Source organism: Danio rerio, chromosome 18 (genome assembly GCF_052040795.2).
Source record: "Danio rerio strain M-AB ecotype USA chromosome 18, GRCz13ab, whole genome shotgun sequence".
Taxonomy (NCBI): domain Eukaryota; kingdom Metazoa; phylum Chordata; class Actinopteri; order Cypriniformes; family Danionidae; genus Danio; species Danio rerio.
The window spans coordinates 31,007,501-31,027,064 of record NC_141038.1 but is presented as its reverse complement, the minus strand read 5'-3'; the positions used below and the strand labels follow the sequence as shown (position 1 = coordinate 31,027,064).

At 33.2% G+C, this 19,564-nt stretch overlaps 1 protein-coding gene across 1 annotated transcript in view; it reads right to left on the bottom strand.

Annotated features, from left to right (window-relative positions):
* Positions 1–19,564, bottom strand: part of mafa (MAF bZIP transcription factor a) — a 179,187-nt gene that overhangs the window by 150,121 nt on the left and 9,502 nt on the right. Inside the window, exon 2 of the mRNA XM_087291452.1 lies at positions 17,837–17,899. Coding sequence (XP_087147578.1) covers positions 17,872–17,899 — 28 coding nt within the window. The 3' untranslated portion in view covers positions 17,837–17,871. The remainder of the gene's footprint in view (positions 1–17,836; positions 17,900–19,564) is intronic.

Genomic DNA, 19,564 nt, shown 5'->3' with positions numbered 1-19,564 from the left:
CACAGATATGCAGTTCCGATCTGGAATACCATCTGGACACGGGAGCGCTATATTGTTAGACCACCCGCTCCTTTTCAAATTACACCACAGTTACCGACCCCTACCACATTTTGTTTGGAAATTTACAGCAAGAAATCTGGTCGGGTCCCACGGTAGAGCCATCAGAATGCAGACCTCTAGAATATTCATTCATCCATTTTTCTTTGGCTTAGTTCATTAGGGGGTGTCACAGCAGAATGAACCGCAGTGGATGCCCTTTCAGCTGCAACCCAGTACTGGGAAACATCCACAAACACTCATCTACACACATACACTACGGCCAATTTAGTTTATTCAATTTACCTAAAACACATATCTTTGTACAGTGGGGGAAACTGGAGCACCTGGAGCAAACCCACACGAACATGGAAGAACATGCAAAATCTGCATAAAAACGCCAACTGACCACTCACAGGAATAACTGATCTGTATTTGTACTAAACTTGTACTCAATTGTATTATACATTTAACTTTTTAATAAATATTTATGAGGAGGGGTTTCAATATATATATATATATATATATATATATATATATATATATATATATATATATATATATATATGTTTTTGTAATTCCCAGCATAATATATGATAGTCTTTTTTTGGTAACAATAAAATGTCTCATACACAGGTATGTAGACAAATCCATTTTGTGATTTCATGCATCAATTCAGACAAAGATCTCAGCTGGTGTTTGTGTTTCGATACAGTAAAAGCATTATTTAGAAAGCCTAAAATAACAAAACAAGCATTAATTATACTTTTTAGACACGCTTTACATGTTTATAGTTTATAGTAGTGCCTGCCTCCAACAATAAAATCATTTATAGCTGACATTTATAAGATGTATGCCATCTGTACTGAGAGGAATGCGGAAAACCGGTGAGCAAACGGCAGATCAAGCAGAAGGAGAGCCGTCGTGATAATATTACCGTATCAGCAAACACAGATATTCTCATTCGGTCAGGATTAGATTTCTCAGAGAACCATTGAGTTAGCCAAAAAAAAAACAGTAGGTTATACAGTAAAAAACAAACACTTGGCAGATTCAGACGTCTGTGAAACATGACTTTCTCAAACCTCCTCAAGGAAAATCATAACAGGGTTTTCACAAATCTAAGATGTTTCAATTAGAAGGGTCAAAAGGTCATCTGCACGATAAAAAGGAACAATTAATATACAATTGTGTCTAACAGATTCCTGTGCTAATTCACACTCCCACTATTATTATGAGGCACCATGCAAATCTAAGTTATTGTTATTGCTGCAGACTCCCGTAGTGATAACCATTCTTATAAATGACATAAATAATTGCAAGACGTGAAAATGCTTTGTTCGAGGGTTTGCACGCTAATCCAGTTACCGCCCTTTAAAGCACAAACCCTGAGTATTATGTATGCTCGCATATGAATAACTGAGCAATAGAGACGGTGATTTGAGAGGCCATTACCTGTTGGTAGTTATTAAAAATAGATATGTTTGTGCTGGAAACATTAAATGTGGGCTGTAAGTAAGGTGCACTTAGGCATAAGACTGCAGATGAAAGGCATTTATGAGGTCTGACGCATTGCCATCAGGCCGTATGAATGAATGTGAGATACTGTATTCCTGCAGCTCTGGGTTTTCAGTTGGCAACGGATGCAAATGAACAGAAAACTGCAGTGGGTGTTTGAGTCTCTCTCTCTCTCTTTCTCTCTCTATTCACCTCTGTCTCTCTTGTTAGGTAAAACAGATGGTGCTAAATTTAATAACAACACACATTGTAAGTTCTCCTTAGTCACAATTTCATAAAACGCCATTTACAAATTAATCATAGTGTTAAGCAAGCTGGCTTCAAACTGATATGAATTAATTCCGAAAAATGTGCAGGTTTCCTCTGCTGCGGTCCATTCTTTAACCATGGAAAGTTATGAAATGACATTTTCAACTGAAAATCTCACACTCTTTTTTTTTTCCTTTCATTTTCTTTTTTTAAAATTTTTTAACAGCATGTCTGTTTTTGAAAATCAACGATACCATCACATGAACGCTTAGTGTATTTTCACATGCTTAAAATTATTACCAGAAATGAAGTAAAGAATAGGAAACTTTTATGCAGTCCTTCCCGCTGTAGTCAGTTTCGCTGAGGCATGGAGATCATCTTTTTTATAACAGTCACCTTTTTTCTCAACACTCCTCCCTCTTGAGCTCTCCAGAAGTCTCTGAATTCTGGTTAACAGCATAATTTTGGATACCTATTACATTTGACCTTTTTATGCAACATGCTGCTGGATGGGGAAGCCATAGAAAAATGCTTGTATCTGTGTATCTGAATTATAGTGCGCTGATCTGTACTCATTGTTTTTATTGCAGCAGACTAAAATAAGGACCACACAATGAACTTAAATGAACAAAAGCCCTAGTTTAATGTTTTGTAATAAAACATTTAAACTGGTTTATAATCAGTTTGTGAGGTAAAAATGGTTTCCAAGAATACTGAAACTATAAAAGTATAATGCAGCCTTATTTTAATTTAATTTTATTTTGTTGAACATGCTGCATTTATTTATTTATTTATTTATTTATTTGTTTATTTATTTATTTATTTATTTGTTTATTTGTTTATTTATGTATTTATTTATTTATTTATTTATATAAACACACATTATACATTCATATCCACACATTTTTAGTTTATTATTTTTTTTTACAACAGACCCATTATGACATCTTTTTGTAACATTAGGGTAGGGTCTGGAACAACAGAGGTGATGATCCACGTGCAGTTTATTAAACAGATTAGTCAGGCAGGCAACGGTCAAACAGGTAGGGTCAGCACAGGTGGCAAAGAATCAATAACGAGAAAACAATAGGAATAGCTGAATTGAAACTGACGTTTCGACACAGTGTCAAGATCGCGAAGCGCAAGTGATTAAAACAATTGCACCGAAGCATCATCCCAAACACCCATGTCACAAAACTGAAGTTATTCAAAACACCCATGTCATGTAACTAAAGTTATTTGAAACAACCAGGTCACATGACTAAAGTGTTTTGAAACACCAGGTTGCGTGACTAAAATGATTTAAAACATCTGTCATTTCAGAAGAATTTCGAGACCTGGCAAATCTGATTTCGACTGACAGGGTCAGAAAAAATCTCAATCTCAAATAGCTTAGTGAACTGTGCGTGTGCCAGAGTAACTGTGCGGCAAATGGCCTGACTTGAATCACAAATTGTACGAATACTCTGAAACCATAACTATGACTTTTTCAGTGTTTCATGAAGCCTCACTTTGCCCACTGCTAGTCAAAAATAAGCGAATGGTCAGTACAGATAGCAAAGAATCAATAACAAGAAAACAAGGCTCAAATACGTCAAGTACGGAAAGATTAGACAAGCATACGCTTTGTGGTGTTAGACTCAGCAAAGAGCATGTGTGTGAATGAGGTGTTTATAAAGTCCTTATAATCAGTCTATGATGAGCTTCCAGGTGTGCTTGTGCAATCAGAGAGAAAACTTTAACTGGTGTGTGTGCGAGTTGCATGACGGGTAATGTAGTTCATAAAGTAACAGAATTGTAGTCTGGGTGAAGATGCGTGTTTACCAAAGATCTGCAAGCCTGGATTGCTAGTGATTGTGACATTTTCAGTGTAACAATAGTAATAAATATGTAATTTAAGGAAATTTTTAAAGATTCTAAGTGCACTGACCTCTGACCTTTTTTACCTTATCTAATTTTTCAAAGACAATTAATAAGTCACAAAAAATGTTAGTCACAAAAAAATGTTAGTCGTTAAATTAAGATAATTACATACCATAAACAAATTAATATTTAAATAAATTAGGATTTTTTGTCCATTCTTTTTTTCTTTAGAACATGAATCTAGTTGTCTATTTCTTAATTGACCTTATTCCTCAATGTGTAAGTGCACTTGTTTTTGCAATTGTTTTAGAACTTCCGATTCAGTTGTCTATGGGAGAAATGACTAGGAATAATAAATGCAGAAAATGGTCAAACTACTTGCTCTACAAACAAGTGTTTGCAAGACTGCACAGAAAAAAATAGAATAATACATTAAGAAAATATTAGTTTGCAACATCAAGCAGCAAAATAAGCTGTTTTTAACGTCTAAACATGAATGGAAGGGATTGAGATCGGAAGTCTCGAGCCAAAAAGTTTCAAATGGCGGTGCCCATTCATACACGGAGAATAAGGTGAATTGTTCTAAAATATAACATTTATAACTGTAAAGTTTTTTATTTCAATAATAATCACACTCCAAATATTATTCCCTTCATTCTAAAATTGATTTGTAGATTTTAATGTCACATTTAGCAATGTGTTAATTTTTGTTTACCCAAAGAGTTTCAGATGCATTTTTCCCTGCTCTTAAATAATCAGTAGTATGTTACCACTGCTGTGTTTCCTGTGCCAAGATTTGAGGTCTGCGTGGAATTTTAAATCATGTTTTTATCATGCAATGAATTTGTGTCTGATGGTGTCATAGTTTTAGATAAAATATCTTTTCAGATTTACCATACATTTTCCTTTTTAAAAACCAATCGGTATTAATGTTAGAAAAAAAGATGAATGAATCCTAATTTATAAACTTTAGCAGATTAAAATTTTGTGTGCAACTATCCTTACGTAGCTCCAAATAATGAGTGAAATGAATTAAAGTCTCTAAAAGGTGGTTGACCACAGCTCTATAACACATGCCACAGAGCGCCTGTCTAACCCACTGCTGAAGGTTCATGTCTACATCTCTCTAATTGCGTCCCATTACCCTGCAGGCAGACGGCTTCTGGAGAACTCTATAATGACCTCACATTTAAACTTTTGGCAGGTAACAGTCATGACCTTAAAAAAATATATTATTACCCAAACAAAAGACACGTGAGGATACTGTAGAGAACAACAGCAGATACGATGGCGGCTGCCTGTGGTAAAACAGCACTTACCAAGAGCTAGTTTAATTAGACACACAGAATAATACTAACAAGCAAATGATGGAAGTAGAGAGGCAGAGGAAGAGGGTCGACCGCGGGCAGTGCTGGGGGAAACGGAGATGAAACTTCAGCTTGAATATATTTGACTAAATTCTGCTGATCAGCAACTTTAGACCAAATACATGTGAAGGCTGTGAAAGTTTTTTTTTAACATAAAAAACAACATAAAAAAGAATTGGAAATTAATAGCCAACTGTACTTTACATCTTTAATGCAGCAACATGAAACCCAGCATACAAATGCGTGGAATCTAATATGCCTGAAATGTTGACCCTATTTAAAATAAATAAATATTTTAAAATGAAATAAAATAAAATAAAAATTAGGCTACATTAAACTTTTAAAGTTCCAGTACTTGTAAATCTTTTTTCACCTCACAATCTAATTATTAACTAGTTTAAATACATTACTACAAAACATTAAACTAGGGCTTTCGTTCATTTAATTTCATTGTGTGGTCCTTATTTTAGTCTGCTGCATTAAAAACACAATGGGTACAGATAAGCAGCACACTATTATTGAGTTACAAGCACTTTTCTTTGGCTTAATGTATATATCTTAAGTAATGTATATATATCTCTATATAAATCTTAAAATAAAATTAAAAAAACAAAAAAGATTTAGACCTGAGCTGCTTAAATATTTCCTTATGAAAGGCCAAAAACTAAACCTAATTGAGGGTAGTAGGTCACAGGTAAATATACTTTAAAGTTGTCAATAAAATGTTAAAATAAAAATACATTGTACAATTTATTAAATAATTATATTATATTTAAAATACTTTAATTGTATTATTAATTGTACATTTTTTGTACATTTTATAATGAACATCTTACAATAAAAGCATGTACAATGCTATTTATAACACAAAAAAATACACTTTGCCTTGATTTGCTTGCTGATATCTTCTGCAATGTGTGCTGTCCATCACATGGCTGTAATTGTTTATTTATTTATTTTTTAAAATCTCATTTATTCAAAACGTTCAACTGAAATATTTAATTTCACTTAGCTTTTTTTGTAGCTCCACAGTTGGAAGACAAATGTTATGTTAAATTAGATATCATAATCTCTGTTAAAATTCTTTATCATTCTCATTCTCTTCTCAGATGGGATAGAAGAACAAATCAAAGGTTAATGTGGGCTAACTTTGGCCTGCGAGCCCTAGTTTGGACATCTCTGATAATATTGGTATACATACTACCATCATACATTTACTGTTTATACATTTAACATAAAATAAAAAAAAATAATATATATTATATATATAAGCTCGAATATAATATATATTCGAGCTGCTCCTAACACACAAACTTAAACTGGTTAAAAATCGGTTTTTACTGAAACTATAAAAGTATAATGCAGTCTCATTTTAATTTAATTTAATTTAATTTAATTTAATTTAATTTAATTTAATTTAATTTAATTTAATAACCATAGAATAGGTTGTATTTATTTGTTTGTTTGTTTATATAGACACACATTATGCATTTATATCTACAGATTATTTTGTATTTTTTCACAAAGAGACCCATTTTGACATCTTTAAAGTCTTGGACAACAGCGGTGAGGATCCACATAGAGTATATTAAACAGGTTAGTCTGGCAAGCAACGGTCAAACAGGAAGCAAACAGGAGTATAAAGGTAATCCAAGACTAGTCAAAAACCCGGCGAATGGTTAGAACAGGTAGCATAGAATCAATACCGAGAAAACAGTAGGGAAGGCTGACTTGAAACTGACTTTTCAGCACAGTGTCAAGATCCCAAAGCGCAAGTTATTCGAAACACTGCACCGAAGCATGATCAGAAAAATCCAGGTCACATGACTAAGGTAACTCGAAACACCCAGGTCACGTGAATAAACTTATTCAAAAGCATCTGTCATTTCAGAATTGTTTCGAGACCTGGTGAATCGGATTTTGACTGACAGCCAAACTGTGCTGCAAATGGCCCGACTTAAATCCAATTTGTACAAATATTTAAAAATTATAGACACTATCTTTCACACACACATATTTTCAGGCACGTGCACACATAGGGCTCAACCTGTGCATTGCACATGCCCTTTTTAGTCTTGGATATAAACTGCCGTTCCAAAATGATCAAAAGTGCCCCCGCGACACACCCGCCCTTCAGTAGGCGCGCGTCAACAGAGCTGATGAGAACGCGCGCGACAACACCGCTCTTCAGTACGCGCACGACAACCAACCAGACAGTTCTGTTATTTTCTTATTGAACAAGACTTAAACTCTTACTGAGAGAAAGGACGAAAGAATGGAAACAAGGAAGGAAAGATGAAAGGAAGGAAAGAAGGAAGAAAGCAAGCAAGGAAGGAAGGAACAACATTTTATTTCAGTTATTTGAAAGTTATATAAAGTGGCCAAATCTAACTACTTATTAACATGCTGTCTTGGAAAAATAAACAACTTTATTATAGCATTTTTAGACGAATAAAACTAATTTAAAGATATCAAAGAACAGATAAACTCTGAAACCCTTCATCCTCTGAGGCTGAAGGTAGAATGAATGGCTTCAAGCTAAAACGACAATCTCTTTGCTACACAGCTAAATCACAATTTGGAATTCAGCGTACTTTGCTGTTTTAAGGAAAAGTCATTTTACACTCACTCTCTTGAGTCCAGTTACCTTTAGAAAAGGAAGTAAAGCTGTGCCACAAAACACACACACGCACTTACACAGACAGATAAGAAGCTCAACATCAGAGCTGGTGGGCTAAAATAGACTGAAGATGTTATTCAATGCATCGTACTGTACTCTGGCCTGACTGTACATAGATATCCATATTTTTAACCTTAAAGCCCAAATAGAGCGTCTGCTGCCTGCAAGGCTAAATATAGACTGTCAGCCTCCGTCTCCAGTTTCCTTCGCCTGGAGCAGGTGGCTGAAGATCGGCGGACACAGCAAGTCTGGGTCGTCCTGTCCTGCTGGAACACTGAGTGACCCTGACCAGGGCTGAAGTGGACACGCTTTGAATTAATTTATCACTTCAGTTAGTGATAACTGAGAAAAATAGTTGTTTAACACCTTTATAATTTCAGACAGTCATTATAAGTGAGCTTTTTTTGTGATAGATTAAGTAGTCATTTTAAATACTTTGCATATTGCTTATACTTAGAATTATTTAATAATGAGTTCAGATTTAAAAACCTGTATATGCCGTCTGCAACTTTCATCTGAAATAAGCATTTTTAATATGCTATTTGGTATAGGTTTAGTAATTTGAATTTTATGGCTACGGACTGGTTGTTTTCATTGCAGTCAAATAAATGTAAATAAACATAGAAAGCTGAAAGAAATGCTCATTTAGAGTTGTTTGTTTCTTTCTTTTTTTTTTGCATCTGAGCTTGAAATTATAACTGCACACACAAAAAGTCAGGTTCATATATTTATAGTATAGTGCAATTAAGGAATTGTATTAATGTATATTTGCAAAGTTAACATAGTTTTTTTTTTGTAGTGCTTGAAGGATGGAATGGTCAATGGTCGTTTGACAGCACACATGCTGCAAATCCTCACAACGCAAACACATTAAAAAAAAATGCTGCATTTTCTCACAACACAAAAAATTTAATACAATGCACTGCATTTTCTCACAACACAAATTCCGAAAACGCGCTGCATTTTCTCAAAACACAAACAAATTTTTACAACAGGCTGCGTTTTCCCAAACCACAAACAACTTAATACAACACACTGCATTTTCTCACAACGCAAACAAATGAATACAACGTGCTGCATTTTCTCACAACACAAACAATACAACACACTGCATTTTCTCACAACACAAACAATACAACACACTGCATTTTCTCACAACACAGTTTATGAAAACATGCAGCATTTTCTTACAATGCAAACAAATTAATACAACACACTGCATTTTCTCACAACACAATTTACAAAAACGCTCAGCATTTTCTCACAGCAATTTTAAAAAGAACGTAACACAATGGAAATGTTTCAAGGGAAACCTAAAACATGACAGACCTGGCTATTAAGGTTATGGTTATTTAGACTAAAAAATATAAAAGACAAGGGAATCAGGATGTTAAAATACAGTTTAATCAAAAGCTCACTTTTTAAATATTACAACTTCCCTGAGCAATAGTCATGGCACAGCAGCATCCATAACGTTTTTGGCTCCCCTTGAATTATTTCTGTTGTGTTTTGTTGTTTTTGCAAGTGTTCTGAGAAAATGCAGTGCATTTTATTAATTTGCTTGCAATGTAGGAAAATGCAGTGCATTTTTTTATGAGATTCTGTTGTGAGGATTAAGATCTTTTCTTAATTTGCTGGTGTTTTCAACCGCATGTGTTTTTTTTTTTTTTTTAATTGCACTTCAATCTCTCTCGGCCATTGTATTTTTCACATATTGTAGCAACGTTCGCTTCACAGCAAGAAGGTCGCTGGTTCAATCATCGACTGGGTCAGTTGGCTTTTCTGTGTGGAGTTTGCATGTTCTCCCTGTGTTCACGTGGGTTTCCTCTGGGTGCTCCGGTTTCTCCCACAGTCCAAAGACATGCGGTACAGGTGAATTGAGTAGACTAAATTGTCAATAGTGTATGTGTGTGAATGAGTGTGTCTGGATGTTTCACAGTGATGGGTTACAGCTGGAAGGGCTTATGCTGTGTAAAACATATGCTGGATAAGTTGGCGGATCATTCCGCTGTGGCGACCTCAAATTAATAAAGGGACTAATTCAAAAAGAAAATGAATGAATGAATGATGATTATGTCCCATGAAGATATTTTGTAAAATTCTTTCTGTAGATCTATTTTTAAACATTTTACTTTGATGTGTAATGTGCATTGCTCGTCATTTAGACAGACATTTAAACATCACATGACAAATTATCACATAGTTTAACCTCAAACAAATAATGTCCTATCACATCAAACCACACATAACTGCAAGGCTCATGTATTTAATATTCACAATGAACATATGTCTAAAAAAAAAAAAAGTTACTTTACAATTTCAGGATCACAATTAATAATAATAATAATAATAATAATGATAATGATTTTTTTTCCTCACTTTTCTCACAGAAATTTCACTCTGATTTTATAGCATTTTTTTAATTAAATAAAATGTCAAAATATAAAAGCTAACTATATAAAAAACATTATTTATATTTTATTTTTAAAATGTATTAATTTCACCCATATGTGCTGTTATCATGAAATGAAACTGTTTGTGAATATCAAAGGTCTGCAAATTTTTATATATTTAATGTGTGACAAATATATATCCAAGAAAAAGTCTGTTCTTATAAAGGAAATTGTTAATCTTAGAGAGTGCCATAATTTAGCATGTTACCATAAAGCAAGAACAAAACAAAGAAAACACTGCAGTTGGGTCTACATATCAACCGCTTTTACTTTATCAAAATCTTGTCAATTTTTTTGTCATTCTATTGCATTGTGCAGTAACAGCCTTTCAACAGGAATGAATTGCCACAAAACCCCAAGCCTGAGCTGTTATGCTGGAGGACAGAGGTGCTGCAGAAATACAGAAGTGTGGCGGGTGCGAAACATGGTGTTTTTGGCACCGCCATTAGTAGATGACACTATATCAGCGAGACTGACCAGTGAAAGAAAAGTTTCAACCGCCAGTCACACCTCACTTCACCCTCCTATGGCCGATGTCGTGCTTGCAACGCCCTGACACGAGAGAGAGAGAGAGAGGGAGAGTGTTTGTGTCTGTGTGTGTGTGTGTTCACTGTCCTCTCTGGGATTCGCTCATTTTCTCCTACCTCAGCAGTTACTGTGTCCTTTTGTCCCTCCACCGGTGTCTGAACTATTGCCATGTGTGCTGGAGGAGTCAGGGCAGCCCATGGGGCGTACTTTCTTCAACACAAGCACCAAAGTCTGCTTCTGTTTATGTAGGTTAACTTTTTTGTAGATCTAATTTTTCCAACCAATAAAAATATCAAAACTAATTACATTCAAATGAATACATGCATATATATATATATATATATATATATATATATATATATATATATATATATATATATATATATATATATATATATATATATATATATATATATATATATATATATATAATAAAATAAAATAAAACCAAATAAAAAAAATCACATCAATACACTCCGCTTGTAGGTCTGGCATCGCATGTGGTTGTTTCCAGGTACAAATGCTTTATCGGATGCCAAACACAAACAGCTAACGGTGCTAATACACACTCATAGTGAGCTGTAATACTACCAAAAAATCATTATCCAAACCTTTATCTCCTTAATAAAATTTCAGAAGCCCAGACAGTGATTCATCTTTTATGGATCACTAAAATATTGTTGTCTGGGACTCTGCGCGGAGAGTGTATTGTAATGGATAAAAGGTGCTCACAAATGGCTGTTGAGAAAGTAATCTGAAATTAAATGAGTGGCTAAAAAGTGAATAGAACACCCTTTGGGTGCCTTAAATATTCTTTTGGGAATTTGTATCTTAGCTTATCTTATTTTATAAATACAGTTGAAGTCAGAATTATTAGCCCCTCTGAATTATTGGATCCCCTGTTTATTTTTCCCCCCAATTTCTGTTTATTTTTAATAACTTGTCTTTAATAACTGATTTATTTTATTTCAATTTATTTTTATATATTGTATTTGCCATGATGGCAGTAAATAATATTTTACTATATATTTTTTAAGACACTTCTATACAGCTTAAATTGACATTTAAAGGCTTAACTAGGTTAATTAGGTTAACTAGGCAGGTTAGGGCAATTAGGCAAGTTATTGCATAATGATTATTTCTACTGTAGCCTATCAAAAAAAAAAAAAAAAAAATATATATATATATATATATATATATATATATATATATATATATATATATATATATATATATATATATATATATATTTAAGGGGCTAATAATTTTGTCCTTAAAATGGTGTTAAAAAAATATTCTAGCTGAAATAAAGCAAATTAGACTTTCTCCAGAAATATAAAAAAAAAAAAAATAAAAATAAAAGGGGGCTAATTATAATTCTGACTTTGACTTTATATACAATAAATATATTATATCTAAATCATCCACAGTTTTATGGCATTTTCACATTAATCCATTTGGCAGATGCATTTAAGTAAAGATATGTAGTGCTTGTTAGGATTGTTTTTTATTTGAATTTATTAAAAAGCTATAATAATAATAATGATAATAATAATTGTAGGTTAATTCTGCTGTGGTGATTGCCGATGAATAAAGGGACAAAGCCGAAGAAAAATGAATGAATGAATAATTGACATCGTAGTGTTATTTTTGATGAATTACAGCATGTTGAAGCCATTTAAGGTCAATTTCATCCACATCCACAAAAAAAAAAAAAAAAAAAAAACAGAATTTAAACATAAGTCTAAGTCTGCATTCACATATGGAGCAATTCCTAACCAAATTATATATATATATATATATATATATATATATATATATATATATATATATATATATATATATATATATATATATATATATATCATAGATTTGAAACAGTGTTCTATACTTGCTCCTGTCCTTGACTATTGACATATTGCATAGTTTGGACTAGAATGAGCTGAACTACAACACTGACCTATACTGTATATCTGTATATCTGTATATCTGTAACAAACAAACCAACAAACAAACAAACAAACAAACAAACAAACAAACAAACAAACAAACAAACAAACAAACAAACAAACAAACAAACAAACAGATAAGGACTTTAACAACAAAATATATTTAGTTTTTTTTTTTTTTTTTTTTTTGACATCACCTGCAACTCTTTTGCAAATGAACATTAATTGAATGCCATGTGAAAATAATTGAAGAGTTCTGATTCAAAAGGCTCAAAGTCCCGTCTGAATTTTTCTTCTAAAATTAGCATTTTTGTCTTAGGTTCCTATGTGTAAGTTTGGTCATTTCAGTTATATGGCAGTTAATTGACCATTTCATTCCCTTTAAGGTGAAATAACTGAACATAAACAGAACGCTGGGGAAAATTCTAATTTTAGAAGAAACAATGGCATCTTAACTCTCCATCCCAAGTACCTTTACTAACATTCAGCTGATATCAGGTTAAACCTCATTGTTCACTAACGATTTCTTAGACAGTCTCAAAAATGCTTCACTAGAAGAATGTGCACTGTCCTACTCTCTGGTCCAACATTGTAAAAAATGCAGCATTCTCAGGCAGAGAGTTATTAGGAAAGGTCCAAAACCAATGTTTGTGTAACATCCTGTTCACTATAAGATGACTACAGTGTGTCCGTTTCTGAAGACACGATAACCCACAGTCCAGCGTGTACGACAAAAGAGCAGCTTTATGTAAGACACCTATAATCCTGTTTTTCATTTCCTCGTTCTCTGTGTCCCATCATTCCTAACTGTTTATCCAGCACATTTCCTCAGCCGCCTCTAAAGGGCAACTAATTCGCAGCCGTTCCGATGGCTGTTGAAAACAACAGCACTTAAAGCACTTCATTGAACGCTGATTTGTCCTTGTCATCTCTGACAGCTCCGTCTCATTTTTCCCGGGTGGAGTAAAGTGAGGCTGGAGCCTGGCCAGACCTGATCCTCTGCTCTACTTAAAGACAATGGGGACGCAAACACAGAGCATTATGGGAAGGGCGGCATGACATTAACGTCTCATCCTCATTATGCAGATTAGTATATGAGAGAGGTAAAGAGGCTGGAACATGAAAGCTAAATGGACACCGGATTTGAAAGGATGAGAAACTAAAGGGTAAACCTTCATCAGACTTCCCGACGAAGATGGAAGAACAACAAACACTTCAACTGGATAATGATTAATATCTTGTTAAGTTTTGGGGGGAATCAGCATTCTCTATGTATTCCAGCCTAATATGTAGAAACAACTACAAGTGTGTGTAACATTTGTTTTTAAATAAAAAGTTTTAGAATGTAATTAAAACAAAAACTTATATTAAACATCCCATAATATAAATACCTGTAAGTTATCATTTTAAAAGAATGTCAATAAATCAATTTTGTCAAGAATGTCAGATAGAACCTTATAATTCTAAGGTTACGATATGTAGAATCAGATATAGTTCTCGCCATAGATGAGTACATCCCTTTAAAAAAAATGATATTTTTAACTATTTTTCAGTAAATATAGACAATACGTTTTGTTCAAAGTACATTTTTATTAAACAGTTATACTACTATATAACCTTATATTAACCTCTTAGGGCTTGAGTGTCCACATACTGTATGTGGACAGCACATTTTAGCTCTTAAGTGGCTTTTTAAAATACTTTGAATGTTTTATATTTTGTTGCAGACAAACAGTGTCGCCCTGCAACTTTGCAGCATATGAAATGTTCCAAACCCTACTTTTAACTGTCCAAAATAGAAAAAAAAAAGTTTTTACTCTCTGATAGTCAAAGCAAGTAAAAAAAAAAAAGTCATATACAGTATGCAGGCCCGGATTGGCTAATCGAGGGGACCGGGAGAATTCCCTGTGGGCCGGTCCGTTTTTTGGCTGCGAGGGGCGGTGTCCCTATAGCTGCTTCCACTCTCAGCAGTCACACTTTTTTCATTTATTTATTTATTTGACCATAGCCTTACTCTTCTTATTCATTATTTTGTCGCAGCACCGCTCTTTTGATAAATTTTTTTCACAGCCCCGGTAGCAAAATGCAGCCTGCAGGTTAAAGATGACAGTGGCACCATTGTGAATACAAGAATTCGAATAATAATCACACTTGCTCAATGAAAATCAGATAATTCACTACATTTATAAATCTGACATAACTTGGTCAGAAATCTAAAAATGGGAAAACAAGTTTAAGCGATCAATAGAAAGTAATACTGTGGTTAAAAAAAATCTTGCCGGTTATTTTTTATAATATATATATATATATATATATATATATATATATATATATATATATATATATATATATATATATATATATATATATATACATACAGTATATATATATATATATATATTATTTTTTATTTTTATTTTTTTTTCATTTTTAGTGTTAAGACATATAATACTGTTTGGGTTACTTATGTAGTCGTACATTTTTTTTTTTTTTTTTTTTTGCGTGACCACCGTTACAAAGGACTGGATATCTATAAAGAATTTTGCACAGAATATATATTCAGATATTGCAGGAAAGGACAATGTTTTGTAATGTTTTAAAAAATAGTGTTGGAGATTTAGCTACTCTTTAATCTTCTCATATTTATGAAAAACATCAGCAGCTGTGTCCTTGAAAACATTAAACTGTCATTAGAAACTACACTGGAAATGACGTTATTTTAATATAGTCAGTCTTGAAGGCTTGAAACTCCAGGGCTGAAAAGGAGTCCCACTCCGGCACTGCATGTATGCATTAAAAAACATTCAGGAAAAAGTGTTTTATTTAAATTCGACCACGATTCCACATATATGGACATAATTTTTCTCTAAAAGTACATCATATAAAAAGAAGATACTTCGGTTTTTATTCTAATTTGGTTCCAATAAGCCCAAATAGCAAAGAGAAATAAAAAAAAATGCATGTATAAAAACACCTTGGGCCTTAAGAGGTTAATGAAAAAATAAAGAAGAAGAAATAGGAATAGAAAGACAATACGTTAAAATTCAAATTAGGTATTGAAAATAAATAAATAAATAAAAAAATAGCAGTACTGTACATAATTTTAAACGAAATGAAACATTTAATATTTCATTTGATGTTTCCTCTCTTAAAAATGTAGGTAATATTTGGTAACACTTAAAATAATGGTCCATTACTGTTAGTTCATGTGTTTATTAACATGAACAAACAATTAGTAATACATTTATAACAATATTTATTCACGTTTGTTAATGTTACTCCCTGTGCATTAGCTAATGTTAACAAGCTTTAGATTTTATTAATGCATTAGTTAATGTTGAACTATGATAAATAAATGTTTTACAAGATTATTCATACTTAGTTAATGTTAAATACATCAACTAACATTAACTAATAGACCATTATTCTAAAGTGTTACCTAATATTATAAACACAGAGTATTGTGTAGTATCCTATAGAAAATATTAATTTAAAAGAGAGATCTGTAAGGGCTGAACTCATTTATGCAGACATATTGTACATACACACCATGTTACTGTTAAATGTCTAATTCTGATTGGCTGATGAACATTCCATTCATTATTTTCAAGAAACCAGTCAGCTTACGTAGTTTCAGACAGGTCTTTCAGTCAGGACCGCATTACAGTTCCAATTCACCTCACCAAATAATTTTTAACTGTCAAAATCCATATTCAAGGCTTTGAATGAGATCCCTATCTGAGGACAAAAAATTAATTAATAATTGTGACTGTACTCTGTTGGATTCTTTAATCGTTCATTTCCTTTTTGGTCTAGTCCCTTTATTAATAAGGGTCACCACAGTGGAATTAACCTGTTGGGATAAGGCAAAGCTAAAAATCTATAGTTACAGCGCCACCCAGCGGCCAAAAGCTGCTGGCGCACGTAGGTACCTCCGCGGCGGCGTTAACAATGGCGGCAGGCCGACCGTTTTGAAGTGGTGACATCTGTATATATATTGCTAATGAATCAAAGAAGCATTGATGCATTGGTGGTGGGCAATAGTACACCACCTTTTTTAGTAGTACACCACTGGGTGTTTCCCAGTGCTGGCTGTGGCTGGAAGAGTATCTGCTCCATAAAACATATGCTAGGTAAGTTCGAGGTTTATTCTGCTGTGGCTACCCCTGATGAATAAAACAACTAAGCTGAAGGAAAATGAATAAATGCATTAGTAAATGCATTAACTGAAATTAATAGAAACGTATAACATGTGACCATTAATAAATAAAACCTTACTGTAACATATGTATTTTGTATTCAGCTTTTGCCTTTTAATATTAGGTGTTAGTAAAAAAGAAAAATAACAAATACAAAGAGAAAGGCAGGAAATCCTGTATAAACACCCACATACTTAAGCACTACTGCGCACTGCATTGTGTGTTTATGCGTTGGTCTATTTTAGAGTAGCGTTGAACATGACTCAACCATTATGATTAAACCTGAAACTAACCGTACTTATAACTTTTTATACATATCTGCATTTTGGGACACAAGATATATGACTTTTTGTCTTGTTCTAGAAGGCACAGCGCCTTTGAATCAATTGCGGTTGGTTGGGTTGCAGTGAACATGGAGAACTTTGGTCACTAAAAGCCCTTTTATGAATCAGCAATGTTCCACACAAACACCTTAATCCCTGACAGCTCTGAGCGCAGTCTCTACCCAGGAGCGAGGTGCATGAGGTGTCATTGCTGTAGTCCTACAAGAGTACACACTGAGCCTGGAGAAAGATGGATTGCGCTTCAACTGGGCTTTCAGAAATCCATCACCCCAGCGCTGAGAGTTCGGCCTATGGGAAGGTGAATTTACACCTGCTTTTTAGTGTAAAGTGAGAAAAATGTTTCATGCAGCACTTTAGGAAGCACCAACTTCACTGTAACGTGGATGTCCCTAAAGTACTCAGTCAATGTTATATTAATTTAAATATTAAGTAAAAAAAATGCAGGGATTACTATAACAAGATCACTTTTTTATTTAATGTAGAGTTTTAGGTTCTCCTAGCATGTAATTCCATGTAAATTAATATTTTATTTATCCAGATTTTAAAATCATGATTATGGCTGCTTTTTGGTCATTTCCAGTGGTGTGTGTGTGTGCTTTTTTTCTTTTTTTTTGTATATTAGGACAGTCATACATGAGAAACTGTTTTACCTCACTCATCAAGGCCATACTCAAGGAGCTCACAGTCACAGATGAAGGAACTTTCTGGAAGACCTGCCATAAAAATGGAGAAAGAAAAAGAGATGTCATGATTAACAATACACCCCAAACTATCACTTATATTATTAGATGGCTCAAACTATAGAACCCTATATGATGATGGTTTCGCAACTGATGAAATAGGGTTTACTCTGGACCCACCCTTGTATTTTGGGGGCCGCTAAAGAATTATCAAAAGGGTTTATGGCCAACCTACTTTCCCTAACATCGACACACACATACCTAAGGTTTGTCTCACATTGTCTGACTCAGCCTAACTATTTCTTTCACAGATTTTTATTTATTTATTTATTTATTGTGTGTAAATATTAAGAATTAAATAAAGTATAAAAATGCCAAAGGGTTATTAAACTTATAATAGAAAGTTTGTATTGATAATATTTGGAGAGTTCAGATGCAAAAACCCCTAAGTGCCGTCTGAGATTTTTATCACAAATGAACATTTTTCTCAGTCTCCTTTGTTTACTTTGAGATATTTCACTTTAAAGACTTTAAAGAATAATTACTTATTCTTGCCACAAGTGATATTACTAAACATACACACAGTAGCCTGATAAAATGATCAGTTTAGAGGAATTTTTCAGATGGCATTTAGAGGTTTTTGCATGTAAACTCTTCATTTATATGTTTTTTTTGTATATATATATATATATATATATATATATATATATATATATATATATATATATATATATATATATATATATATATATATATATATATATATATATATTTCAGATTAAACAACAAGAGCACAAATCTGAATAACTTGGATTATTATTTGAAAAACACCTTTGACTTATTTTCTTCTGCTTGACAAGCAAAGTCAAAGTTGTGCAGCTTGTGCAGCTATTCCTAGTGTTATTATTAAGTACATTGTGTACAGTTTCGTTCAACTAGAGCTAAAATAAATATAAAAAGTAACACTAGTAAAAGACTGATGATAACAAACTGCTGTATATTTTTATTATGAAAGCACTTAAATACCAAATTAAACCAGTAGGACACCCCATCTTTAACCCCATCTCGTTCACTTTATTTATTATTTTTCTTTCTGTCTTAACTGAAATAAAAATAAAAACGAGAATAAAAAGAAAACGGAACTGAAATGGTATTGTGTGCATACAAAACTAACTGAAACTAACTAAAATTATAACAAAAACGTTCTTCGTTTTCGACTTTGAAAACATAGTTAATACATGCTGTAAGTCTTTTAGAAGTAAATCTATTTACAGGTAGGCCTACTTCGTGCTGTCAGGTGTTTGACCCGTACGGCACCACAGAGTCTGTAATCCTGCTGCTATTGGCCAGATCAAGCCGGTCCTCCTTCAGTCATCAAAAACAATGAGTGAACATGATAGCAGCACGATGATATTAAATACAATCCGAGCAGACACGTAACATTTTTTATTTAACACATTTGTGCCCAAAAATGGGTTTTATTTCTGCATTAGTGATTGCAAAGGAATTTTTCTGGATGTTCTAAGTGAACCGGTTGAACTAATTCACCAAATTGAACCGAATCATTTGAAACGATTTGCTTCTCCACTAATGTTAAGCACTTATTAAGCACTTTGTAAAAAATACTTACTTTTTACATGCCTGATACCCCACTCTGACTCGAAATAAACCAATAGATACTGAGTTATTCAGTTAGAA